General features: G+C 36.4%; 2 protein-coding genes and 1 long non-coding RNA gene across 3 annotated transcripts; 1 reads left to right on the top strand and 2 right to left on the bottom strand.

The window, feature by feature from the left end:
• Window positions 1–2,055: 2,055 nt before the first annotated feature.
• LOC110757611 (basic helix-loop-helix (bHLH) DNA-binding superfamily protein) lies at window positions 2,056–4,439 on the bottom strand. The gene is made up of 2 exons (XM_021959278.2): window positions 2,613–4,439; window positions 2,056–2,397 (listed from the first exon to the last, which is right to left on the bottom strand). Exon 1 carries the CDS (start codon window positions 4,166–4,168, stop codon window positions 2,678–2,680), a length of 1,491 nt encoding a protein of 496 aa, XP_021814970.2. The 5' UTR covers window positions 4,169–4,439; the 3' UTR covers window positions 2,056–2,397; window positions 2,613–2,677.
• A 14,046-nt stretch (window positions 4,440–18,485) lies between these two features.
• LOC148296947 (uncharacterized) lies at window positions 18,486–19,754 on the top strand. Its single transcript, XR_015834005.1, has 3 exons — window positions 18,486–18,656; window positions 19,129–19,217; window positions 19,537–19,754. It is a non-coding gene; the product is annotated as an uncharacterized LOC148296947 (long non-coding RNA).
• A 1,930-nt stretch (window positions 19,755–21,684) lies between these two features.
• On the bottom strand, window positions 21,685–26,199 carry ROPGAP3 (Rho GTPase activating protein with PAK-box/P21-Rho-binding domain-containing protein). The gene is made up of 5 exons (XM_021959333.2): window positions 25,258–26,199; window positions 23,948–24,068; window positions 23,728–23,847; window positions 23,178–23,408; window positions 21,685–22,542 (listed from the first exon to the last, which is right to left on the bottom strand). Exons 1-5 carry the CDS (start codon window positions 25,761–25,763, stop codon window positions 22,000–22,002), a joined length of 1,521 nt encoding a protein of 506 aa, XP_021815025.1. The 5' UTR covers window positions 25,764–26,199; the 3' UTR covers window positions 21,685–21,999.
• Between the last annotated feature and the right edge of the window lie 1,801 nt (window positions 26,200–28,000).

The following is a 28,000-nucleotide window of genomic DNA, read 5'->3' as shown; positions in this document are numbered from 1 at the left end:
GTTGTGTCACATTCTAAGGGGCTAGATTATTATAACGGTTTAGATTTAGTGAAATACAGGTAAATGTGTAGTCTCTAAATACAGAGGCTCGGGATTCGATTGGATACACCCCCTTAGACTACTTCTTGTATAAAAAAAATGAGATACATAAGGGTCCGTTCAGTGACGTTTTCAAGGCCCCGTTTTCATTTTCTACTGAAAACGCGTTTGGTATGTCGTTTTCATTTCCCTGTAATTGTTTTATGAAAACAAATTCAACCTCATGCACAAAAACTGAAAACACCAAATGATTGTTTTCATTTTCTACCCAATGTATTGGTCTGATTGCTTTCTTTTTTCAATTTTTTTTGGTTGGTTTGATAAAACCATCATATATTATTCAATTTCATATTTATTTTAAACTAAAGATAATATTATTTTATTATCTAGGTTTTTCTAAAATTAGAATTTTTTATTATTTTAATTATACATTATTATTCTCAAAGTATACATTTTTTATTGTTTGTAATAAATTTAGGCTTTAAAATATCAAAAAAATTTAAATAAAAAAAAATTAGGACTGAAATTAGCAAAAAATATACCTGAAAAATAACTCATAAAATATTATTATCAAATTGTCCTACCATACATGTTTTCACTATTTTTATTTTCTCAATATGTTTTCCAATTAATCTACCAGACACATTTTCGAATCTTGAAAATACAAATTCGTTTTCTCGTTTTCATTCTCATAATATTATCCGAAAACATTCTTCAAAAATGTTACCAAACAAGGCCTAATATTTCTTTTTGGGTGAAAGATCATTTTCCAGGTCCACAAGTAGGGGTATACCAACACTCTGGGCCTAATATGACTCACTTAGAATCCAAAACACCAATTCAGCCCAATCGAGGAATCAACTTGAAAGTTACACGAATTAGAAAGACCAAAAGTAACCAACAATTTATTCCACCTTTTGGTTAAAGTTTTCAGTGGCCCTAATGACAAGTTGCCACATCTTTTGGAATCTAAAAAGTTGGGATAATGTAAACGTGAGTCATGCTTAGGTAATTAAAAAAAAAAAAGCAAATCTGAGGTATGCTAGTTGATTATCGCAGTGAGTTGCGCTTCCTTGTACTTCATTTTGAATCTCTCTGCAGATTGATTAATTTATAGTAGATTAGACTATCACCCATGTTTATATAAATAAATAAAAAAATTGGTATAATAAATTGGTATCTCGAATTCATCAAACTTAACATCCTATTAATGAGAAACACTTGTGTGAAACGGAGATAGCACTGTTTGGTTATTCTCGGCCAATCACACTATGTCACGCATGATAACTTTTTCACTTAACATAACGTGATTGGCCGAAAAGAACAAAACAATGATATCCATATTTTACACAAGTTTTTTTCTGCCTATGAAGACATGTCAATGAGAGACACAATTTTCTTATACTAGGGAAAAGTCTGCTGAAAAATTTATATGACGTTAGCATTAGAGTTCATTTAGGCAATACCACATTGGTATCCCCTTCTTCTAGAAAAGTCTTTCTTAATTAACATCCTATATTTGAAGGAAATGAACTCCCTTCAGCCAACCGCTTTAGGGTTAAACCCAAAAAGTCAGAAGACGAACCGAAGCCCGATAAAGAAAGCACACAAGAACAAAAACACAAAGCAATAGTGGTGGCTCTCGCTTTCCTTCATTTTCTCATCGATTGAATCTTTGCCATCTTTGTTTTTATACGCAAGGAATCAAGCAAACACTATCCAATAAGAATCCACAACCCGCATCGCTTTTCTTTTCTTTTTTTTTCTAATCCACTTAGGTTTCAACCTGCATCGCACGTTACCACCGAAAAAGAAATCCATTAAAATATATATAGACGCATAAAAAGCACATTTTCCCAGTGTGTTTTGTTTTCTTTGTTTAATAGTATTTTGTAGTGGTGGTAGGTGGGTCCTAGATTCTCATGTCCGAGGACCCCCAAAACACATCCGCAGTTGATATTCCATTTCATTTCGTCCACAAAAGAAGAAGCACGAGTGGTACACTTCAGGCCAATAAATCAAAATTAATCACACCCCTGTAAAAACCAGAAAAAATATGTCCTTTTATAAATTCTGAGAAATGCTAACAACAGTCGTCTTGATCGCGCGTTTATAAGTAGCGGTACTGTTGATGCGTTGCAAGGAGGTTTCTGATGCACAACAATTGAGAGAAATTATGCGCGCGTAAGCAACTGTCCTTTCCGACAGTGACGATTCTACCTTTTCCTTTCGAGCCTCGTTTATTAGACACCCCCACTTGTCAGTCCCATTTAGGAACGTGCATAAAATATCTCTCATCCCTGGATTCATTTGATTCACCCAACTATGGTTGGACTGTCTTTGCTCCTAAAGTCCCCACTGTGCCATAAACATGGGGAACACGTTACTATTAATGACACTTCCAAAATGAAAAATACCAACGGTTCATACAAAAATATTTATCTCCATAATTAATTACATATCTTACAAAACACAACAAATTTAAAAAAAAATCAATAAGGAACTTCAATTATTTATTAATACAGAGATAAATAAATAAATTCAAACTTGGCAAACTGAAAATCAAGGTTTACCCAATTCAAAGATCGACCATGTGCGGACACACACATTGCCTTGAACGATCCGTCGGTCCTGCTTTTTAGTTCTGATCTAATATTCTAAGAAGAGCAGATTTGAGGCTGTCTTCGCTTCTCATGTTTTCTGGAACCTTCACCACAATATCTTGAAGCATGAGCTCGTTGATGCAAGACAAGCTCGCATGGTGGATCTGCAACTCCAAGTCCCGCAGCGCCGCCATTAATCTGGCGGATGGGTAGTTCACATTCTCTGACTGCACCCTAATCATGGCGTCGGTGCCCACAATCTTCACCTCCACTTCGAGCCCAGACCCATTCGCAGACGAACTGGGGGGCTTCGCGATCTGCTCCACGGACGTGGTGGTGCTCTGGATGTCCAGATTATCTCCTGTTTCGACCTTGACTTTCTTTGACTCTCTCTGTACCTGCGACTCCAATTCGTCCACCTTCGTCTTCAGCTCGTTGATATAAGAAACGGCGTCGGATAGCAGCGACGCCTTGTCCATTCTCGACACGTTGGGGACCACCGCCCGCAGTGCGTAGAACCGGTGGTTCAGTTTCTCCCGCCGCTGCCGCTCCGCCTCCACATGGTTCAACGGCGTGTCGCGGCCCAGACCCGGTTTTCGGCCCCGCTTTTTCGGTGTCCGTTTCGGGCCTTCGGAGTCCGAGTAGTCTGGCTTCGGGTTCGGGTTTGGATCCGGGAACAGACCCGTTCCCGGGTTTCCACCCTTCCTCTTCATCATCGTCAAGTCCAGCGCCACTTCCTTCTTGTCGTCCTCCTCTTCTTCTACGCCGGCGATGATTCCGATATCGGCGAAAGAGAAGTTTCGGTTTATGAAGTCGATGGGGGATCTGGTTTCCGGGTCGGGTTGGTCTGCTACCGAGCAGATGAAGTCCGATCGGAATAACGACTTGGCCTGCTGGACCAGGCTCCAGTTTTCTCTGATCGAATCTGAAGAACCCATTTCGAGAACGCCGGTGGGGGTTGGGATGCAGACCAGGGTTTGAAAGCCATGCATTTGGGCCTCTTTGGCTCTGTCGCAGTTGTAGAATTGGAGCTCATGGGCGCCAGTGAGCCACACCACAGAGCCGGAGCTGAAGGCCTTGCCGGGAACACTAGCGCTAATGGCGCTGTCGCCAATGGAGAAAGATCGAGCCAACGACATGACGTAGAACCACTCGCCGTCGGAGACGTCGGCGTCCAAGCCCATGTGATCCATGATGCTGTCTTGATGATGATCTGGGTTGTTGTCGTTGATGAGAGATTGAATGCCCTTGAGGATTTTCCTTCTTTCTGAGAGAATCCCATAGGGGTTGTTGTGGTGTTTGGCGGAGGGGTCTTTGGAGCCTTGGAAATGGCCGTCTCCCCATGTCAGAAGGAGACGGCCATTGTCCTGGTGGTCGGTCGAGGTTTGCCAAAAAATCGCGTACGACCACCAGTCTGGCTGAGACTGGACAATAAACTGAAGCCTTTGTTGTAGGGATGGTGAGGTTTCTTGTGGTAAAGATACTAATGAAGAGGATGAAGAGGGAGAGATTATTAGCTCTTCCATAGAATCTGTATGAATATGTGTACGAATATCTGAGAGAGAGAGAGAGAGAGAGAGTGTAGTGAGACCAAAGTTTGTGGGGAAAATGAGTGTCTAATTTAGTGGACACAAATCGATAAATAGTTTGGCAGTGAAGAGGGTAGAAAAGGTATGCATGGGAGGGAGAGAGAGAGAGAGGACTAAAGGCGTTAGAAAAGGTTGGGGTGGGAGGGGTGTTTATATTAGTTAAAGTGAGCAGTGTGAGAGTGTGATGTGGGGTTTAAGTTTGGTGGTGTTGCTGGGGTTCAGATTCAATTCGATTGGTTCAGCCCTAAAAATATTTTATAATTCAATCGGCCCAGGCCAATAAATATTTTAGAATTAATTTGGGTCGAAAAATTAGCCTAATAGGCAATAGCCGTAAGAGGGTTGTATGGTAGAGTCACTATTGGGCATCACTAGCACGTGGAATGAAAGGGAGAGGCTTAGTGACTTATTGGCGGGGTCTCTCTTACATGCATTATCTTGAGCGTGGATATGTTTGGAACGGTGGAATTATCCGAGCGTGGATAGGTTTGGAATGGTAGAAAGCTCTTTCGTTAATCAAACTAAAATTTTTGGTTGATCAATTTCTCTTCCATTAATCAACCATTAGAACCTTTAATTATTCGAATCAGTTAACCACTTATTTGGTTCGGATTAATTTAGTAGGCCGATAATATCATTTAACAAAAACTCTAGTATCGTTTAACAAAAACTCTTCAGAAAAAAAAAAAAAAAAATTTATTACTAATGCTAGTTGCAAGAAAGAGTCCAATAGACAAAGATATGTCAAATTCAAGAATCCCTTCTTTACCAGAGATAATGTTAGTATGAAATTATGTTTGCATTTCCTATAACTTAGTATAAGTTTGGAAGTGTCATTTAGCTAGAAGGTTAAAGCAAAATTGTCGTCTTTGATTTCCAGAAACTACAAGATTGAAACAACTCAGCAATCCCCGAATTTTAGAATCATGTACTCATAATGGAAACGTTTATTGGAATCTAATATGATTTTATTTCCTTGATCTTCTTTGATTTTAATAAATTAGAATCCCTTTAGGAGTACATCTCATTTAGGCATGTTTTTCAATATATTTTGTTTATTTCTTGTTTTCTTTTATTATTAAATTATTTTTGTCTCTCAAGCATTTTTTTATTGAAAATCACGTTGGTAATTGGAAATGATCCTGTTGAATAAAAAGTAGTTTTTAATTGTGTGATTATCAAAGTCTTACTTTCTTGATTCCCTTTTATTTTACCATGAGGAATGCTATTCACAATCGCTCTAAAGTGATTCTCACGATACTTGCTAGACACGTGTACATGCATTCCCAATGTATCCTCATTTTTATTTTTTTTATTCTTCTTCTTTTTCTTAGTCTCCATATCTCAATCCTACTACTAAAGTTTATTTTTATTTATTGATTATAATTTAAATTGGCCTATTCACCTCCCTCTAGGCATTATTAGTCATCCTACATGTAATTTTAGATAATAATTCAATCTTTAAAAAAAAAAATAACATAGATAAACATCTATAGCTACAAAGCTGAATATATGTATGAACTATTATTAACAAGCATATTAGCCAAGGAATATATACTCTATGTTTAGTATACTTCTATATATTAATATTTGTATTTGGGTTCTTAAATAAAACAAATGAAACGTCTATAGAATATAGCACCATGACAAATGCAAAATATTTTAACAAAAAACTTCGATACGGAATTTTTTTTTTAAATTAACAAAAAAAAAAAAACCAAACCAAACCAAATTGTTGGTACGGTACGGTCGGTACGCTGATTTTTCAGATGAGATGCCAACCCTATATGCATGGAGCATAGCGATTTTTGCATACATCAAATTTTATTTATTAAACAAAATAAGAGCCATTTCTATATAACAAATATAAAAATAAAATAATTAGCATTAATTAAAAGTTTAAAATATGCATAAAACAAAGCAACGTTAAATTATATGGAGCCACTAGAATCTCTCCTCATATTTAGGGGCATCTATCCCCATTTTAAGAGGTGGATAGGGAAGCATGGTTGGAGTTGAATTTTTTCAATTCCTCTCTAAAATTTGTCTAAGGTGGTGGTTTAGGGACCTCAATGTGGATGCTCTGATGAAATTAAAGTTTATCTTTGTTTAGGAACCCTAACTGCTCTCTCCTTTTGTGAGTCCCAAAGAAAAACTCCATAGAAGGGGGATGAGGAAGAAGCGTCATTGCCCCTCCTCTCCTCCTCTCTCCTCACATTTTTCTTATGGGTTAGTGAATAAGTCTACTAGGGCGTTTTGAATAAAAAGCCTTTTGTGGTGATTTATTCTTAGCATGCTCAGATTGAAGTTCCCCATCACCCATTTTAGTCATTCTCAAACTAATCATTCTCCCAAAACCCACTCTCTAACACTGCTCATATTCTCTAAATTTGGGTCTACATCGTCTTCGACAGAGGTTGCTGTAAATCACCCAATTGTTCTTTATCAAGGTAGTTGTTTTCGTTTATTTGTTCATTGTTATGTGTAGGTACATCACTGGAAACCATGTTTTCCTCACATCTGTTACGGATGCGATGGTGAGTGTGGCCGCGATGACACTTCTTCAAGTGTTGGTGGTGGTAGGGTTCCTTTAGGATTATGGGTTTGTTTAGAGTTTCTGTTATGTTGGTTATGTAGGCTTTATTTGGACTTATGGTTAATTGTGGTGATGTGGGCTAGTAGTTTTAGTGTAGCTTTTGTCTGCTTTAGTTTTGTCTTTAACATGTTAGTTTGTTGCCCTCTTGGGATTGGTACTTTAGATGTTATGTTGATGTCTATGATTATACTGTTGACATAAAAGATCCCAATTACAATATGACATAATAATAATAAATAAATAAAGGATACATACTGTAAATGAATCCATCCCAATTACAATATGACACACGTATATGTAAAACTTCTCCAGTGACCTAAGCTAATAGAAAAGTTGAAAATAACTTTTCTATAACCCCTTTCAACTGCCACAATTTCCCCGAATCTGGTCAAATGACATCAATGACAAAAATTAGTCACTAACTGGCATGATTCTCCTGAAGAGACTAAAAACACCCAGCAAATTCAACCGAGTTTTTTGAATAATGAGAAAAAAAATACCGAAAACTCATAGAGTTTCTGGATTTTATTGAACAAACTAAACCAAAATAAAAAAGCTAAAACAAAGCCGATAAAAGGAAAATCAACCGCCGCTAATCTTACTTCGGGACATGACATAGAGAGCGTCATCTAGTTACTCCAAAACCTCAACGCACCAATGAGCAGTGGATCTACCATGACCAAGCCACAAGAGCAAGCTCTCGCAAGATGAGGCACAACACCTCAATTCATGAAACTACTTTTGACATGATACAAATGTGTGCTTGGGGAACGCTATAGATCTCTTTGCCCACTTTTTTTTTCATTTTTTTTTTCATTATGCAAAGCCTTATGATAATTGAAATCGTTCATTCTCAAGATCATTATTTAAGGATCATTCTTGTAAAAAAGCAATTAAAGGAAATTGTTTAGCTATATAATTAACAATGTAATAATTCAATGTTTAATCAGAAACATTAATATTTGTCTATTAAGTGATAACAGTTAGATGATTAAATAATTTTTCTGATTTTATTCTATGTATGAGGTTGTTGGATTGAATGTACAATTTTAACTTTAAAAGCCGAGACAAGCACTGAGACATGTATACGATGCTTCTCTCTCTTTATCTTTTTACCAGACTTTTTGTGGTCTCTCCACCCTTTGTTTTCCACCGTCTCCCGTGCAATTATTTGTTCCTTGAATTTACAAAAGTTAACTCATTATTGCACAAACTTACTTTTGCAGTCTGTATGGGTTAAATGTACGAAAAACAAGATCATATCAAGATCTATTTTATGTTAATTCTGGCTCTAGTTCTAGTTCTAGATATGGACCAACAAGTCGCCAAGAAGATGACCAAACTATATTCAGTCAGGCAGGAAGATGCAAATTCAGGTAAAACGTCGACACTATAGATCTGACATGCATAAAACCACACACAGTATTGTCTCTGTTTCACACACACAGACATATCTAGACTAGGCCCGATAGTGAAGGATACAAATACATGAAAATTCTCTTAATATTTAGAAATTGGTTAAAAAGGACGGATCAGCAAAGCTTTTAAACTGCACATGCATAACGTACGCTTTAGGGCCCAGATTATATCTTTTCCCTGTTTCGTCTTTTAATGTGTCCCCTTTTCTCCCCTCACTCGCTCCCTTATCAGATAAATGGTTTTCATTTAGAAAAACTCCATCACCCAAGAACCAACGATCGGAATTACTTAGAGAACTTAATAAATTGACATTTTCGGTCATGAAACGAATCAGAATGAGTGGTTTATGTGCCTAACATAAACAAGCATGAATATTGTTACGTATATTTTTCATGATATTTAACTTCATTTTGTGTATCAAATTATAAAAAGAAAAATTCGTTACTGAAAACTAATTTTTCTCGACATTTTCTAATAATTCATAACTCATCATCTAATCCGTTACTTTTTGTTCGGAAGCTTATCATGCATAGGGTGGAACAATGGTGGATTCAGAATTCAAAAGCCAACCGGGCACAACTTGGTTAATCTATTTGTTTTGAAGTTTTATTAAATATATTTTAGTGGGAATCATTGCATTTGTTAAACTAATTTATTAGTTTGTACACATATGTCTCTTGAACTGACAGACTTAATATATTTATTTATTTTTGGATTCTGACAGACTTAATTAAGCATGTTGATCTTGTGCCTAATTCTTGTATTTAACTGTTCCATTATTTAATATGAAACTTAACCTCGTATGCCCAAGCCCCAATAAACAAAACGACACGTACGTTCGAAAACCACACGCAACTACATTCTTTATTTAATTGTTTTCTGGGAAAGAAAAAAAAAGAAAATCTTTATTTAATTGTTCTTCAGATTATATCAGATTGCTGCGGTGTTCATGTGCAAATCTTCTCCAAAATAAATTTCTATGATCATCTGTATCTGTTGGAGAATCACTCAAATTGTTACTGACGAACCAGACCACCTCAGTAATACTTCCATTTTGAACTTGTTCTTGAATATCAGAGTCTTTTGAGTTCGTTTGATTCGCGGAATGAATTTTTTGAGAATGAAACTCTAATAATTTTTTCGCCTTTTTCCTTCTTGTGAGAAATTCAGGTAAATTACAGATGGATCGTGTAGTTGGAAGGGGGGCTTAATTTGTCCTTTGCAGATGATGACCCGTACATAATTGAACAAGTTTAATCGACATGTGGGCAATGCCTTAGCGATCAGACAGAACCCTTTGAGCCTGCCAACTCAACTACCATGCAAGAAGTTGAGCTACCCATCTTTTTTAGCTATATGCAGAAATTAAAACTTGATATATATAATTGAAATTGGTAGGGGCCATGCAAGCATTTAGTAGCTAGGCAAAGGAGGAATTCATTTATTTTTCATAAATAAATCTGCGGAAAAATAAAAAATCTGAAATTATAGTGTTGACATCTCACATGGTCGTCATTGTATGCTTGAACAGAAGGAACCCAATCATCATAATGATTCATAAATGAAATGTACTATTAATAAATGGACACTTGGATCTTCCTGGTACGTACGCCCCATTGGGATGAAATTGCCTAGCCTATTTAAGAAAATGAACCCAATTATTGTTAGCTAAGATACAGAAATGGATCTAACATAGTGAAAAAGGGTCTTAATTAAAAAATATATAGAGAAATAAGATAGATAAATGAATTCATTTCTCCGTGGTTTAGACTATACCTTGTACTAAGAAAAAAAAAGAGAAACGGTGTGCCACATTTTTATTAGGGTCTTATTAAAATTCATAAGACCATGATATCAAACACATTGACAGCAATGTACATCTGTCTTTCATAGGGCCTGCTATGGATGATGTTCGTGATAAACTCGTTTGTAATCTAGTTAATTGTATTGTTTTTACTCGTAGAGAGTCGAATGAAGTAGCGCATACGTTAGTTATGTTTGCTTTAACTTGTGTGCATGTTGTAAAGTGGATTGAGGTGCCCCTGACTTTATTCAGGATGCTTTTATGCTTCGAATTTTAGTTATAAATAAGGTCCCCTCATGCCGTCAGGCTTCCAATTTTTTTTAAAAAACATCATATGCATATGCCTCAAATACTAACATCCATATATATATATATCTTTGTATCACTGTCTAATGTCCATTTGGTTTTTAATTTGGTGCGACAAAATATTCATGGTTAAACTTAAAATATGTTAGTGCAAACTAATCAAAGCAGAATTGACGTATTTTAATGGGTGGAAAATTTTAACCAGTAAGATTTTACAGCACGAGGAAAAATATGCTAATATATATATATATATATATATATATATATATATATATATATATAATACTGAGTTGGATGCTTACTCATGTTGCTTATTATATTAATTTCAATGGTGGCTTTCATGATCAAATCAAGACTTGGTGACTGGTTTTATCCATGTTCGTAGTATAAAATCAGAAGTGCCGTACAACTTAAGAAAGTTGCTTGCAATATGTTTACTTTTGGTTATTATTATTATTACTTTCAATGGCATTGAAAGGCACTCCATATAAATAAATAAAAAAGAGTAATTTCAATGGTAAACGTTTATTCCATTTCTTTTTACATTTAAATATAAAATTGTCAGAAAAGTAATTTTTATTGATTCACAGTACTATCTGTATATATCATACTGGATATGGTACAGAACTATGTTAGATTATGCACTTAAAAGAGTTTAATTTATATTCTTAAAACTATGTTTTATATAGTGTTACTTTCAATGATTATTATGGATATATTATATTTTCCGCAACCGTCTCTTTAGATTGTCCCTTAAAGGATGTAATAGTGAAAAATTGGTCAAATCAATAATTATGCAGACAAATAGAGTTTGTCATCTAAAAGTGAAATTATTTTGACAATAATCAAAAGACTAAACAATTTTCGATTTGATTGATTTTTTGTTTGTTTGCAGAGACACATTATTCCTACAAATATAACATAAAAAAATAGATTATTTTGGTCGTTAGAACGCAAATTTAATATAGAATTTATATATACTAGAACGTTTTCAAATACTTAACTCTCCTATGTATTTATATTCTTCTTTCTCTCTCTCAATAGCTTTAATTCGTACATATTATTATTGTACCTATTGAAATGTCAAGTTGCAACTTATAGGTAGAGCTGAATTTGATATTTCTTTTCATTTCGTTTTCATAATTATACCTATTGTAACGCTCTGCTCACATGCTGAAATTGTGATGGAAGAGTTGCTTTTTGCGAAAAGAAAATCAGAGCATGCCTTGATGCAGCAAATTAAGAAAGAAAATAACAGAAAACAAAACACAAAAACCATTTTAAAGAGAAATACAAAACGTCATTTCCAGGATATTGATATGAATTTCGATTAGACGACCTGCAGCGACAAGTTCACTGAGAGGAACGCGCATGCAGCCTGCAGCCTAGCTAATAGCTATTTCTTCTTCCCATGCCAAGTTGCCAACCAAGGAATTAATTTTATGGAATTGAGATATTGTGCATATATTTATTATTCAACGATAATATATTAAACTCACACACATAAATTCATGATTCCATCTTAACTAGTATATATATATATATATATGAAGGGTGGCCAAATTTTGGACAATTTTAGCGATCGTTAGGCTTTGTTTGTCATGTACAATCGGAATGGGACCACAACAATAGTATTAAAGATAGAAATTTATGCATTCCTTTTAAAGAGGATGACACTTTCGTATCATGCCATTAAACAAATACCATAATTACATGTGCAATATAACATAACCACACTAAGGGCCCTACTACCTAACCCTAAACAAATACCATAATTGAGTAGGACAAGATCGTTTTCTATGGTAAACTAAGGGCCCATTCATTTACGTTTTTTGGACCCCATTTTCGTTTTTCGTTTATGATTTTCACTGAAAACGCGTTTGGTGCTCTGTTTTTGCAAAACGTAGAAATCGACTTCTGTAAATGAATCCAAAATTATGCACAACAATTGGTTGTTTTATGTGAAAACGAAAACATTAATTCAACTTCTGGGTCGATGGGTCATATTTTGGCTTGGGGAAAATTGGGTGCCAAGAAATGAAGGTGGGGTTTTGGGCGGTGGGTGGTGACTTTGGGTGGGGGAGGGCTGTGGGGTTGTGCGTAAGGGAGGGAGTGTGAGAGGTTGTGGGTTGAGGAGGAAGGGGGGTGGTGAGGATGTGGTTCATAGAAGGGGTTGAGGGAGGGAGGGAGGGAGGGAGGGAGTGTGAGAGGTTGTGGGTTGAGGAGGGTGGGTGGGTGAGGATGTGGTTCATAGAAGGGGTTGAGAGAGAGAGAGCCGATAGCTAAAAAACTTACATGTAACGGGGATAAGAGAGATTTGATAGGAAAAAAACTTACATATAACGGAGATATTACTGTTTTGCTATCCTCGACCATTAACACAATGATACGTGAAAAAGTTATCTTACGTGTCATTGCGTATTGACCGGATATAGCAAAAAGTGTTATAATCGTTACATGAGTTTCTCTCATGGTATAGGGGAGGGGAATGGTGCAGTAAGGCTGTGTTTCTTTTGAAAAAAAATATAAATATTTTGTTTTTATCTTATTTTTTAAAACCTTTTTAATTAATTAGAATGCTCATAAAAGATTTAGCTGTATTTTTGTTTTTTCTTTCTAATTATTATTATTTTTTCAATTCCATAATTCTATGAAGAATAGCTCACATAGATTATATGATGTATTTTTATTAAAACTATACATTCTTTGTCTAGGTTTTTTTTAAAAAAAAATTATAATTTTATTATTTTTTAAATTAGTTTTTTTAGAACATACATTAGCAAAAATATACTTTGAAAAATAGCTCACATATTATTATTCTTAAATCGTACTAGTAGATACGTTTTCAATGTTTTTATTTTCTGAATTTATTTTCCAATTAATCTACAAGACACATTCTCGAATCCTAAAAGTGCAAATTCATTTTCACATTTTCATTCTCTAAAAATATTATTAGACAACATTCTTCGAAAATGTTACTAGACGGACCGTGAGTGTTTCTCACACTCCACTTTTCATTTAATTAGTTGATTTTTGTCTCTACTTGTTCATTGGATTTTGTCATTCAGTTTAGCTAGGCACGCATGGTACAATTGGTACAGTCCCTCTCCGGCTCTCTATCTTTCCTTGTCAATGAAAATATTGACAATGAAGTTAATTAAAACACCGAACAACTATGCATTGACGACGCTATCGATCATAAAAACAGTTGCTATATACACTCCACTTCCTCGCCACCATAATTAATAATAATTGGATTGGAAGTTGCGATGGTGATCACTGATCAGTACAGTAGGGACCCAAATGGGTACAGGCAGCTTCCCACCGGATTGAGTTTGCTTGTAAACAATATCATAGCCCCTCTTAACCACCTCTCTAGAATATCATTGATTATTCTAATCAGCACCACTCCTTCTGATGAGTCTGATAAAGACTCTTCAATTCAGCTGTGGTATGAAAATATCCCATGTATTTTGTATAGTTGAAATATAATGTAGGCCGGATCGAGCTGATGTGATCAAAAACCTGTTTATCCCAAAAATTTGTACTTGCTGGATATATATACGTATTGGGCTTCCTGGGAAAAAGGAAGGTCGCGCATGAAGCCTAAAAGCAGCCAATTAGAAGGTCCAGAGGAAAAGGGTCAGGGAACGAGGGAAAATGGTGACTAGACCGAGCAAGAAGGGGGTAGTCGGCAGGTTATGAACGAAGAAAATCTTCCCAGTTCCCATAAATCTTTCTGCTACTGAAGATGACCAATTACATACAGCCACGTGTAAAGAAGGATATACAGATGATTAGATGTTTCAATAGGGATACGATAGTTGGTTCGGCCAGAGACCTCTAATGAAGGCTATAAATAGAAGACTCTAGGCTCCAGGCAACCAACGTTCAAAGGGTCCATCACCAACTAGAAGCCTCTAACGAGCAAATCAAATTTATCTTTTGTCATGTCTTTTCAATATCTTTAAAAATGCTTTCTTAGGAGTATGAGTAAGTAACTATTGTGTAACTATTGCAAAAATCCACCGGCCTTGTAGTTCATGTTGTGAACTTGATAACCAAGACTCTTGACCAATAATTGTTTGCAGAGAAGTCAGATCACACAAGCGCATTCAACCATACATTCATCCACAACTCAAATGTCATCCGCGCTGGCACGCCTGCATACCACACTCACCTAAAGCAGGATGTCTTTGTTACACACCCAAAACTCAATTATTTCACTCCGGAATAAATCTATTTGCGACCCAAGGAGATTTTAGAGAGTCAACACAAACTTACAGAGACGAGAATTGAATTTGAACGCAAGAAAGTAGGCACACTGCCTTACCTAACCGGCATGATCCTATACATGCAATGAGACTTTTCAGTATGTTTTAACATGGCTCTCCAGCTTTGCACCTACACTTTAAACAATAACTCCATCATCAGAATTTTTGGACTACGTTACTACGTATCAACAAACCAACCAGTCATTCATGCATGAGGGTCCAAAGACTGTGCGTCTAGGAATCGTCTTTTTCATCACCATACTCTGATACGGTATAACATTAAAGTAGAACCTATGTTATTTATTCGCATACCTGCCATATTTTGGTTGTAGTTCATTCCAACTAATAATTTTCTAAGGGAGTATACACTGTATACACAACCTTTAATGAAAAAGGTACATTCCAAAGGCATCAAAAAGAGAAAAGAAACTTAACCTAAGGTGTATCCTCGTTACCATTCTTAATACTTGACATGTGTTTATATGCATAATCATGGTTCACTTTTTTCTTTGTATTTATGAAACTATGGTTATGCTTATGTATATGGATGCGTATCAAGTGTTGAAAATGAGTGAGAATACACCTTGAGTTAAAATGATGAAGAAAAAAAAATGCTCTTGAAAAAAAATAATGGCATCTAAGTTATGAGCGATTTCCAATAAAAGAAATTAGGATCTGGAATGGAATATTAGTACTTGGTATTAATGGAATATTAGAGAGAGGCAGGCCACACAATCGCCTTTGTTCTATCCTTTTTATATACTGATCAACATTTTGATTTAATAATTATGTTTATACCTAATAATTCTATATAGATCATTTCACACTTATGACATAGACAAAAAGAACTGTTAAGGTAAGATCCATGATATTTTTGAAATCTAAAAACTTGTTTCCATGCAGGAGGATTTGTGAAGGGGGGGGGGGGGGGGGGGGGGGAAATTGGGTTTTGGAGTTGCATGCAATGGGTCTATTTTATGTACGGAAATTAAGAGATAGCTTAATCGAGGGCCTAAAACCACTAATATCGATTGTGACCACTGACTGCCTATGATTAATGTTAGCAACGACAATCAAAATCTATATATATTAGTTAGTAGATCCTGAGACTTCTTTCCATCTTTCCCTTTTGCAATGAAAACTTGAAAGGAAATAGGCCAAAGCACATTGAGCGTGTGTCAAAATTACTTGAAATGAGAATAAATTTAAAGTTACGTCAAGTTAGTGCACATTGAACTCATCACAAGTATATATATCATACTCACGTACATGCGAAACAAACTTGATACATTTTCCTACCGACCACTAAACCAAATGCGGCTAGTTAGTTATTTGTCGTAAGTAAGTAGGAATAGGAGTGGGGCTAAGTTTTGATTAAAAGAATATAATATATAATAATCAATGAGTTGAGCAAGATCCATTATTCATACCCGCGATTTTTTAAGCATAATTATGGTTGAGTGCTGCTATTTCCACCCCCTTATCCTATTTCTCCACCCACCTTATCTTATCACTGTCTGCCGCGCAAATCTCACGGCCTGGAGTTCCGGGCCGAGGGGATATGCGTTAACACGCGGTTTCCTGCTTTTGGGTGCGGTGCGGTTGTGTGCGGGCGTGCCAACACGGTCTACCGTGCGTCGATGTGTTGATGAGTGTTGGATGGATAAGTGGTGCGCCTGTTTGAACTCATCTTCCTAATCAAACGATTGTAGCCGAGAGAGGAACTGGTCTCGGCTGTTAGGTTCACAGCCTAAACTACAAGGCCGTTGAGTGATGGTGTTGGTGGTGGGTTTTGGGCGATGCTCCGGCGCGCTGCTCAGGGAGCGACGGTCGTGTGATATATGGGGTGAGTGAACGAACAACAAGGATGGTGCTCCGGCGCCTTGAAAATCAAGGGTCGTATGATATATTGATGAATGGATTTTCCTTGCAATCTAACACTACTCCTAGGAAAGCAAGTAAAGATATTGAAAGTGCATTACAGGAAAAAATAAGTTGCTCCGTGGGAGGCTTTGTTTTGGTGTTGAACCTTTTGAATGTAGCTCGAGTCTTGTATTTATAGGAAGAGTCTCTGGAGGAGTAATTGAGGCTAAAAATCTGCATGGTGGAGCCTGATTGGAGCAAGTGGGCAGTCCAATCGACATTTGGGATCGTGAAGTATGGTGGTGTGATCCCAGAAATCCCGGTGAATCTCGGCCGCCGCTCTTGATCGTGGGTTCTGAGCTTCTGGCCGTGGAGACGCATTTATGGCCTAGATAGCTGGTGAACCAATATCTCAGGCTGTCAGAATTCTTGTGAGAATGTCCACGTCTAATCACTCTGATCCTCATCACCAAATCCTGACTTCAGTCACTTCCCACCTTCCCTCATGCATTAAATGCTTCTTTGTGGCCAGTGGGTTTGCTGCATTAAACAGGCACTACTTCATTAAATGAAGCCTGGGACCCTGCTGTCACGTGATGATTTGCCTTTAATGCCTTGGCCGTGATTTTGTTCGGCCTCGGCCTCGGCCTGCGCTTGAGGTCGAGATGATCATGCCTTAGCATTTCTTCTTTTGTCTTTAGGAAGGCGAAGTACCCTGGCGAAACGCTGCGTTTCAGTTTTTACGAACAAGTGACAGGGCCGAGAGAAGGGGCTCCTTCGGCCAGCTTATGGCCGTGATTTATCAGGCACAAACACTCACCCACCATATAAATTTGAATAAACACAAATTTATCTTTCCACCCACCATTATTCCTAAAATACCCTTTAATTGTATTTCCATATTTGCTATTACAATAAAATAAAAATAAATAAATAATTCTTCAATTAGCCTATACCCATCCCAATCGCCCTCTCCCTCCCTCCCCCCCCCCCCCCCCCCCAACCTTCTCCTCTGGCGAAAACCCAACAATCAACACCATGACCTTACAAACATTTAACTCTCCTTCTTCAACCAAAGAAAAAACTCTCCTTGTACTGCCAACGAAAAAAACACTCCCCTTCCTATCACCCACACAAAAAAACTCACATTGATTACTCTATCTATTCCAAAAAATGAAAACACATGTGCTTTATTTTATTTTTAATTTCAGAGATTGCAAGAGAGGTGTTGTTTGAGTTTGAAATTAAAAGGAAAGAAAGAGACAAAGGAAGAACAGGAAATAACCATGGGTTTCTATCAGTTTTAGAGTTGCCCAAAAGCTCAAAGTCGATGCAATTATGGGACTATTTGAGCTTTAGAGTAAGAGAAGAAAGAAAAATGATTGGATTATGTGTGACTGAAAATAAAATTGGGGTTATGAGTTTGTAAGTTTAGGTTTTCTTCTGGTTCCTAATTTCTAAAGAACACAGGGAGATAAAGATGTTGACTTCATTTTGTTTGATGGGTTGGGTATGAAGATGGGTGTGGATTTCAAACAAAATGAAAATGAAAATGAAAATATGGGTGTGGGTGTGTGTGAGAGAGATTGAAAGAGTTGTCCTCATAAGTCATTTTACAAAGGAGTAAATTTGTCTTTAAAATTTTGAAAATAAGGTGGGTGAGAATAGGGGTGGGCATCAATCCGGCCGATCCGGCCAAACCGGCCGAACCAATCCGTATTTGCTGGTTTGGTTTGGTTTTGACTAAAAAAAAGTCAACAGTTTTAAAATCCGAACCGAACCGGAGTGGTTTGGTTCAGCTGCAGTTTTAAGTTTTGAAAAACTGTGCTAATCCGAACCGAACCGTTCAAATATTAATTAATTATATATATATTAATTTACATGTGTCAATAGTTGAGTGGCTAATTAGAAGTGGTAGTATGTACACTGAGCTACACTGAATTGGACTCCAAACCAATTATTTTTGCTACTCTTCGGACTCCAAACTCATCACATCTCACAGACCTTCCTTTTCCTTGAACGCGCAGCCACACAACACAACCCACATCTCAGACTCTCATTTTCCTTTGAACAACTACAACCTCCACTGCTTCAATCAAACACATTTTGCACATATGAGAAACATGTTCATCCATCGTCGGCGTCGCACATCTCAGAAAACTGGTATGTTGTTTTTAATTGTATAGGCTATAGCTCCAATTTCATTTGGATCCAACAACTACAATCTTACGTATAGGTATAGCTCCAATTTCATTTAATTAAGCTCAACTAGGAATATCCCATAATTATTATGATTATCTTATACTGGAACTGAAACCCCACCCACTGCTCCAATTTCTTTTTGATTATTTAATTATTATGATATAGGTCTTGTTATTCTTATTAAGTATTTTCACATTCTAGATTTACTATAACGACTTCAGTCATGTGCCACAAAATCTGTTTTAATATGTTTCTTGCTTTTAATTTGTTTTGATGGAAATTAGGACCTTTAGAATGGGGACATACCACTTTAGAATGTTTGTTTTGATGGAAATTATGAATTATTTAATTTCTTTTTTATTATTTAATTATTATGATTTTGATTGCTGAACTATTAAATTTGTGATGATCTAATTGATGAAATTAACTCTAGATGCCTGGATTAATGATACTTGGATATAAGTGTGGTGTGGTTGCAATTTGTTGGTGATTATGGATGAAGCTAACTCAGTGCCAACGATGGTGAGTTCTTCTAATTTATTTAATGTTCATGATGAGGTTCTGCAATTTGTCTGTGATTTATTAGATATCCATGACATATTGGTTCTCCAATTTTTTGTGATTGTAATTTTTGAGATCAAATGCAGACAGTTCTTCTAATTTATCCATTTTTTATATATAGAAATGCAGAGATCAAATGCTATTGCACCTGTGCACATTTTCACTGATTGATTCTCTATTGATGCACAACCTTGCAGTTATGGTTATTTTCTTATTCTGGCATATTTTGATAATCTTGTATCCTAAAATTTGTGTTGATTGAAACTGCTTTTATGTGCAGTATCGGACAGACCAGCATACTACATCAGAAAAAGACTTCAGTCATGTGCCACAAAATCTGTTTTAATATGTTTCTTGCTTTTAATTTGTTTTGATGGAAATTAGGACCTTTAGAATGGGGACATACCACTTTAGAATGTTTGTTTTGATGGAAATTATGAACTTAGATGCATGCTGGAAATCGTGCAACCTTTGATTGAATGGAATGTTATTGTGTTAGCATTTGTGTTATATGCTTTTATAACAGCAGCCTTGCAAGTCGTTTGTAATGTTGTTGTGTTAGCATTATAATGTAAGAGCAGGGTGAAAAATGCATAGTTTTGTGTTGGGCATAAACCGGCCGAACCAATCCGAACCAAACCGTTTATAAGTGGTTTGGATTGGTTTGGTTTTCGTTATGGTTTTAGGCTAATCCGAACCAAACCGATCCGTTCTTTTCTTATTGGTTCAGCTGTGGTTTGAGAGTAAAACCGAACCAATCCGGACCGTGCCCACTCCTAGGTGAGAAAATAAGAAAAGTTGGTGGAAATAGTAGCACTCTTAGGGCTCGTTTGGTACACAGGACTGTCTTGGCATGGACTATGCTTAGGGGCTATCTTGGCTTGGCTTGGCTTGATCTAAGTTGGATAACACTTATCCTGCGTTTGGTGTACGTTTGGACTAGGACTAGATTTTTTTTAGTTTTTCAAAACTATCTATGTATATGTATATATGTATAAATACATATATTATGTATGTGTACACATGTATTTTATAATATATGTGACATTTATGTGTATATACATGTATATATGTAGATTATAAATAATATAAACATATGAATGTATATATATATGTACACATACATGCATATACATGTATATATATTATATTATAAAATACATATATATATATATATATGTATGTATTATACCCATGTATATATGTATATTATATATATACATACATTATACATATATAATATATATGTGTATATAGGTGTATATATGTATATTATAATATATACATGGGTATAATACATATATATATATATGTATTTTATAATATATATAGACATATGTATTTTATAATATATATATATATACATGTATATACATGTATATATGTATATTACAATATATATAATACATATATAATGTATATGTGTATATATGTGTGTATATGTATACTATAATACATACATGGGTATAATATATATACACATATATGTATATATACGTATGTATATATATGTATTGTAATATATAATATATATTACATATATACATGTATGCTATTATTATAATATTAATATGTATATGTGTATATGGGTATATTATAATAATAATATACATGTATATATGTATATGTATATTATATATGTATATATGTGTATGTATATATATACACATATATGTACATATATACATATATTATAAATTTATGTGTATATACATTATAGTATATGTGTAAGTAAGTTTAATAATAATAATATACGTTATTAATTTTACAATATAATATATGCATTTTATACATTGGTGAGCATTGGGACTAGCTAATCCTCCCCTTCCACATGGGATTACTAGTCCCCTACTAAGGAGGTGTTTTTGGTGGGCCCGGTATTAGCAATCCCATCTAAGACTAGGATTAGATAAAACAAACATGGTACGAAATTTAGTCCAAGCCAGTCCAAGCCAATCCCGTGTACCAAACGAGCCCTTATGGTTTATGTATTTGCATATTAAAATAAAATAATCACGTGAAAGATTTGGGGAGAGAGGAGGATCAAATACTGAATGTCAGAAAAGATCTTTGCTAAATTACCGACGTCACTTCGCATAATCCAAATCTCAGAGAGTACCCCAGTTCTTTTCTCCTTATTTTTTTTATTTTTTTATTTGGTTTCAAAAGGCCTTCTTGTTTTGGGCTCATTCTGCTCTCTATGCTTGGAGAGGAGGGGGGAGGGGGGGATTGGGTTTTGGCCCATGAATGCAACCAATTGCCATTTTGAGTCCAAAACTAAACCACAAACCCAATCGAATGTGCAGTGGTTGATTGAAGGGTAAGCCCATCAAAACTCTCTTCTCTTTTTGTAGTTGATTTTTGATGTGTTAATTTCTCACTAACATTATCAATTGTCTGTAATGGCATCCTTTCAAGGCTTATTCACTTGTATAAAATCTCCAACATTGTTATTAAAAGCACTCAAAGTTATGAATTTAATCATACAAGGCTGTTCCCCTGAAAGAGTCCACTATCCATTTCACTATTCCCCCCAAGTTAGTTCCTTCCAAACCTTTTTATCTGACTAGAGAATCAACCAAAAGCCTAACATCTATGCTATAAAAATGTTCACACAAACCAACCACAACCAACATATTATGAACAGATACAGACATCTCTCTCTCTCTCTCTCTCTCTCTCTCTCTCTCTCTCTCTCTCTCTCTCTCTCTCTCTCTCTCTCTCTTCTCAGAGGTTCCCATTTCTATGCCCATGCTTCTCCTCCTCCTCCCCTAGTATTTACAATCCCAAGATTTTCAGTCTTCTTCGCCGGCTTACTCAACTGAAACACCGGGTGGCTGCACAGCTTCCGCACTCCTTTCCTCAAACTTAACCAGTCTCCAGCTTCATATCCACTTCCACATCCATTTTCGGAACAATCGAGTTCATACTTAGTAGACATGCTGCTGTGTGAATTGGACTCAAGTTCATCTTCCCCGTCACTTAATACCGGAGAGCACCACAGTTTCTCATCAATGTCAGCTTTCGGGCTGTCCAAACTGGTAGTCCTGAATGAGATATCATCAACAGGTCCCTTGGGGGCACAGGTATTTAGATTCTGCCCAAAGGATTCACCCATGAATGAATACACAGTATCACTGTTGTGGTCGGGAGATTTCGAGCTTCGTGAATGCAGTGTAGCCTCTGCAGCTGATTCCTCTCGCTCACGCAGGATTTTTAAAATCAGTGTCTTCAGGAAATTCATAACTTGCACTGCATGTATCAATGCAGTTAAAGGATCTGCCATCTGCAGCAACAATTCTAGTTTAGTCTATAGCAAAACTTATATTTGTTTGTGAACAAAGAGGATTGTCTTATGGTCATTACAACCACAATTACCCCCAGTAAAGAGAACTATATAACAATGAAGCCCTGCTAGAATAAACTTGGCTAACACAATGAATCATTTAAACTTGGCTAAGTTTTATAAAACAATGAATTATTGTCAGATCCAAGTCATAGCCAAGGACCAACAATCTTTTGATGTTATGGATTGACTCATCTTTTAGTAGGTGGGCCTGATAAACCCCCAAATCCAGGCCTACACTTGACCTAGGTATCAGGTAATCAACAAGGTACTGTCGTGGGAGACCAACTAGGGCCTTCCATCTAAAATGTGTTGTCCTGAGTCCTGGCCAACTTGGCCCACCTTGGGGGCCAAGGAACAACAACATTTCATTTCATCTTTCCAAGGACATTGATACTGGTAGATATCATCCGCAGCAGTTCTTACTTTAAAGCTATAACAACCATCAGGCTTGACCATAACTCAAAATGGAGAGAGTTTCAAAGAAAAATTGAGGCAAAACAACATATAGCAACCAGAGACATTTCACATCTAGAACAACAATACACAACCATTTTAAATCAAAGGCTACCAACCTCAGTCATGTTCGGTGCAAAAACCATAGCAATGTTGCGTGCATTCATCTTGTTGTGCTTTTCATTCTGCGAAACATCTGCCATCAGATTGATGGCCCAATCAAGCAGTGAAGCTTCTGTTGGAGGAAGTGTCTTCACCAATCTTGTGCAGTCATCTTCTGTGTTGCAGCGCAGCACCTGTTCTGGTGTGAGTGGATCAAGTACCCTTGAAGGAAGCTCTCTAAACCATGCCTGCAAGGTTTAAGAAGGGGAGAGGGGGGGAGCACCCATTAGTAAAAGGAGGAAGAAGAAGTTGACAACCAAAAGAAAGAAAAGAAAAAGGAGCACAAACCCATAGTTAAAAAAGATAATTTTAGATATCATAAATGAAAGGTTTAATTCAAGAGGGTTGAGTAAAGATCAAGAATTTGATAGATTGAAGGAAAAACTGAAAGTCCACTAACATTTTTACAATACTAAACATTCTGAAGAGGGAGCCAGTGGCTATATATTTCAAAATGTATACAAACGCATAATAGAGTTTTTTCTTGGAAATGTCAAATATGTTTACCTTTATCAAACCTGCTAAACAATGAACATCAATTCCATGCGGGACTACACCTTTGTTCAATTGGTCCCGAACACGCTCTTCCTGGCTATTTTCAGCATTTATTCTGAATATTCCTTCTGCCTTTAAGCAGGAGGAGAATGAAATAACACCTCATGTTTTGTTAGAAGTGCAAAGAAGCATACAAGTAAAACTTGGCTACTAATTCAGAAACCAAACTTACTTTAAGGCCTCCTCCTGAATACAATCGCTTTTGCATCATAAGAAGTATTGTAGGCACACTGTTTCCTTTATTATCATAAGAACACTGCATTGACTTGGCAGAGACCCCAAACACACTTGCACTGGATGAAAAGAAGCGTATCCCATTAGTCCTTAGTCAAATAGAAAGGTACAGAAACATTGATGTTAGGACTCAAGGAAATGATGCAAGACATATATTCAAACTGCTGAAACAAAAACTCCCATCTGCCAGACCAATATAGAATGTTTCTGAAATTCTACCTTCAGATAGTTTTGTAGTACAATCTACTCACGAAAACAAAAGGAATAAAAACTAACATTTTTTTTTTCCACAAATAATACCGAAAGATCAAGTGTTTGCTACCCTATGCAAATCCATTTTCAAAATAAGATGTTTTTAAACAATCTTCGCTACTGAAAACTGAACAGACCAAATGGTTTCCGTTCATAATTAGAATCAGTCCTCCCATCGTTATAGAAACAAAATGAAAAATAATAAATCCCCTTGTCTGTCTAAGTGCCTACCAACACTTTCAACCAAGTAAGTTCAAGGCAGAATAGCAAAAGCTATGATATGACAGACAGCACAAGTTATAAGCACTAAAAAGGTGAAACAATCTAATTATGTCAGAATCAAATCATCTTTCCCTCTCTAAATTCCCTCCCAAATATGAACTTAAATTAAATCAGTATCCTCAGACAATTTTCATTAAGTACAGGGGAACTCTGTTCTTCAGGAGATCAGTTAAACCGGTAATGGTTGTGATTGTGACTAACACAAAGGAGGGGATTCACAACCTTGGTCAAGACTCAAGCCAATTGTGTTTATAAAAAATAAAAAACCATTTAAAGTAAGCCACTTGGTTAATTTGTCTTTCAGGGGAACCCCAGAATCAGAAAGACCAATTTTGACAAGCCAACAAGACATAAAATTGCGGAGTTTCAAAAGAGAAGCCAAAACAAGACTAGAAATCACAGAAACTGATTTAGAAGTCTACAAGAGAACAACATAATGCCATTAATTTTTCAATTTCATTATTAAAAGCAAAGTAGCAAGTAAGAAAAACACCCCCACAAAGACACATAAAATCCAAGTATGAATGAACTTGAATCTGTCAAAGTTATCAAATTCAGACTACTGGTACTTCAAACCAACCCGAAGGCCCGAAATTTCCAGATAACCAAGTCAATTCATAAATTCCACCAATTCGTCCTCAACCAATTATTAAAATAAAAAATAAAAAATAAAAAAAGAAGGCAAAATTGCAAAAACATCAAAGGAGCTCTCACCTGGCACTAGGCGCCTTCCTGGGGACCTCAGGCTCAAGCTCACGGGGCAAACCCAGAAACCCATTAAACCTGTCAAATGTGACATGCGAAACATGCCTCACCTCAGTAGGAGAACTGATATCGATAGAGGAAGCCACGTCATCCCTCTCCACACTGCAAGTTATCAAAGACTTCCTCAGAGCAGCCACCAAAATGTCCAGTACAGCAAACTGGTTTTGCTGCTGGTGACCATTATGAGCATGAAAGTCTCGACCTTTATTGCTCCCATGGGCTCTACTTGTGGGATAAAGAAATGGGGTCGACATGGGATTGTTTTGAACCTCATCTTCATAACCCAAGTCCTCATATTCCAGCTCTTCCATCTCCTCTTCCTCTTCTTCTTCTTCTTCATCTTCTCCATCAACGGCTTTGTTATTATGGTGGTGGAAAAATGGGCTCGGAGGGGCAATGTTGAACTCAGTGAGTCCAACGAGATGGCAAGATTTGGATCGGAAGAGCCGGGCCATTCTGCTTTCTAAACTAAAATAATAAAACCAATGAACCCAACAACTAATGTGTGATAATAAAGGCCTAAAGTCTAAAACAGAGTGAAAGTTAAAAGACAACAGAGAGAGTGTGTGTTTGTAGAATATAAAAATGAAATGGGGGTTGGGTATTTAGAGAGAGGGTGAGGAGGAGGAGAGGTGGGTTTGGTGGTGACGAAGAGGTGGAAAGGGGGTTGCTTGGAAGAGGGGGATGAGTGATTATTATTGAGTTTTGGGTTGAAAGTTGAAGAGGGAGGGTGTGGTGGTGGTGAGGATGATTGAGACTTTCTGCTTTTTCTTCTTGTTCGGGTTATTTGCATCTCTTATTCTTCTTGTGTGTTTGATCTTAGAGAGAGAGAGAGAGAGAGAGAGAGGAAGGTCGGTGACAAATGACTACGAGACAACCAGATATGAGAGTGAGTGTGTGCCTTGGAAGTTACTCAAGTGAAGATAAAAATTCATTAAACAATGATACATATATTGAACAAGGGAGGCATGAAGATGGGTGGAGGGGCCATTGCTCTGTGTGTGAAGAAGCTATCCATTTGAAAGAATCACTTTATAGATAATTCTAGTACAAATTAAATGTCTAGTTGTGTTTAAGATAACATTATGTTGGTTTGTATAATCCGACCAAATAAGAGGCACACATACTATTACTAGCTATAGAGGTTGCTATGAAATTGAATTGGTAGATTTCATTTCATTGTGGCTCAATTCCATCAACCAACAATTTTATATTTCCCTCACCTTAATTACTATTTCTTAACATCATATTTCCGAGACTCTGTCATCTTGACCATCATTCGTCATGCCTTGATCACATCCGATAGCAAAAATCTATATTCTCCTTGATTACGATAATTGATTTTTCCATAAATTAACATTAACAATGTTATGTTAAATCTAGTTTGAAATTGTGAAGTGAAATTAAGGAAGTTCATGGCCTTGGCCAAATGTTGTATAAAACAAGTATACATGGTATATTAGAAACGCTATCCATAAATTCCACGTGCTTAAGAGGCTTGTGGTACAATTTTCTTTTGACCTAGGATGTCCCCTCATCCACTCTATACGACCATCTTCTTAGCTCAATCAAACGTTCCAAATAATTGGATGAAAAAAACTGTTCACTATTCACGTTTGGTGTTGGGAATTGGCAAAGTATGGATCTTTTTTTGGTGGGATAATGAAATAAAGCTTTGGAATTGATGCTTTGGATTTATTTGAGTATCTGAAAATGGCGTGTCGTCTGGCTGTTTTTGTATTTTGCAAGACAACCCCCACGACAGTCACGTGGCCACATGCCATGTTCCATTCTTATTCCAAACCCACTAATAATAATACCTTGGTGTTGTGGGTTAATGAGTACTTTACACCAACATTAAACAAAAAACCAGCTTTAAACAAAATTAAGCTCAAGTATATGAGGCTAGTCATAAAGACTTAAGTCCTTATCAATGTAAAATAGTCTTGGTTACTTGATGGACTTAGTTCATCGAGCAAGTACGTTACTGAAATTTAACTTAAGATCTTTTTCTGACTGATGAATAAATAAATCATAACAAAATATTTCCGTTGTTAAGACTTTTCCTAATTACGTAAGATTATTTGATCTAGTAAAACATCAATATCCCCGTTTTTCTATTGAAAAAGATCTTGAGTTCAAATCCCATAATTAACTTCTTCTAAACAAGAAAAAAATCTCCCGACTATTTTTGTTGTATTGTTTTTGTTTTGCCTAAATTATTTTTTGGGTCATACTCGTACACCCCAAGTGAAAGCCCACGGATATTTTACCATAGGTTTTGGTCCATAAAGCATAAGGTGTGGCCTGAGTCTTATTAAATGCAAATTGTGGAAAAGCGTGTGGCACGTGAACAAACCCATGCATGTCATGCAAATACAGGCATCTGTCATTACTGTGCTACCGCAGGATATTGATCCAATCCAACGGTGGGCCTTGCATGGTCCCCACCACCAATCCAATGGCTATCACATGTGTTGCCTCTTACAGTTTTGTTTTGTTCACAGCCTTTGCTCATCACAAGTGAACAAGTAACATGTTGTCCATGTCCATCTCCCATCGGTGCATAGCAATATAAACTATGAACAAAGGCCTTTAAGACGATCTGCCGTTCCAAGCAAGTTTATGTACTTCATACGTATATGCCCAAAAAATATGACGTGATATAAGCGCATATGTGAGTTAAGTCGAT

This window comes from Prunus avium, chromosome 2 (assembly GCF_965620075.1).
Source record: "Prunus avium chromosome 2, drPruAviu1.hap1.1, whole genome shotgun sequence".
Classification (NCBI taxonomy): Eukaryota; Viridiplantae; Streptophyta; class Magnoliopsida; order Rosales; family Rosaceae; genus Prunus; species Prunus avium.
Note: the sequence above shows the minus strand (reverse complement) of the source record. Positions and strands in the feature narration are given on the sequence as shown.

Coding starts and splice junctions, on each gene's coding strand:
- ROPGAP3 (XM_021959333.2), bottom strand. CDS start 25,763: ATGGCCCGGCTCTTCCGATCCAAATCTTGCCATCTCGTTGGACTCACT. Junction 24,069..25,257: donor AGGAAGGCGCCTAGTGCCAG/GTGAGAGCTCCT, acceptor CTTTTCATCCAG/TGCAAGTGTGTTTGGGGTCT. Junction 23,848..23,947: donor ATTCAGGAGGAGGCCTTAAA/GTAAGTTTGGTT, acceptor TCCTGCTTAAAG/GCAGAAGGAATATTCAGAAT.
- LOC110757611 (XM_021959278.2), bottom strand. CDS start 4,168: ATGGAAGAGCTAATAATCTCTCCCTCTTCATCCTCTTCATTAGTATCT.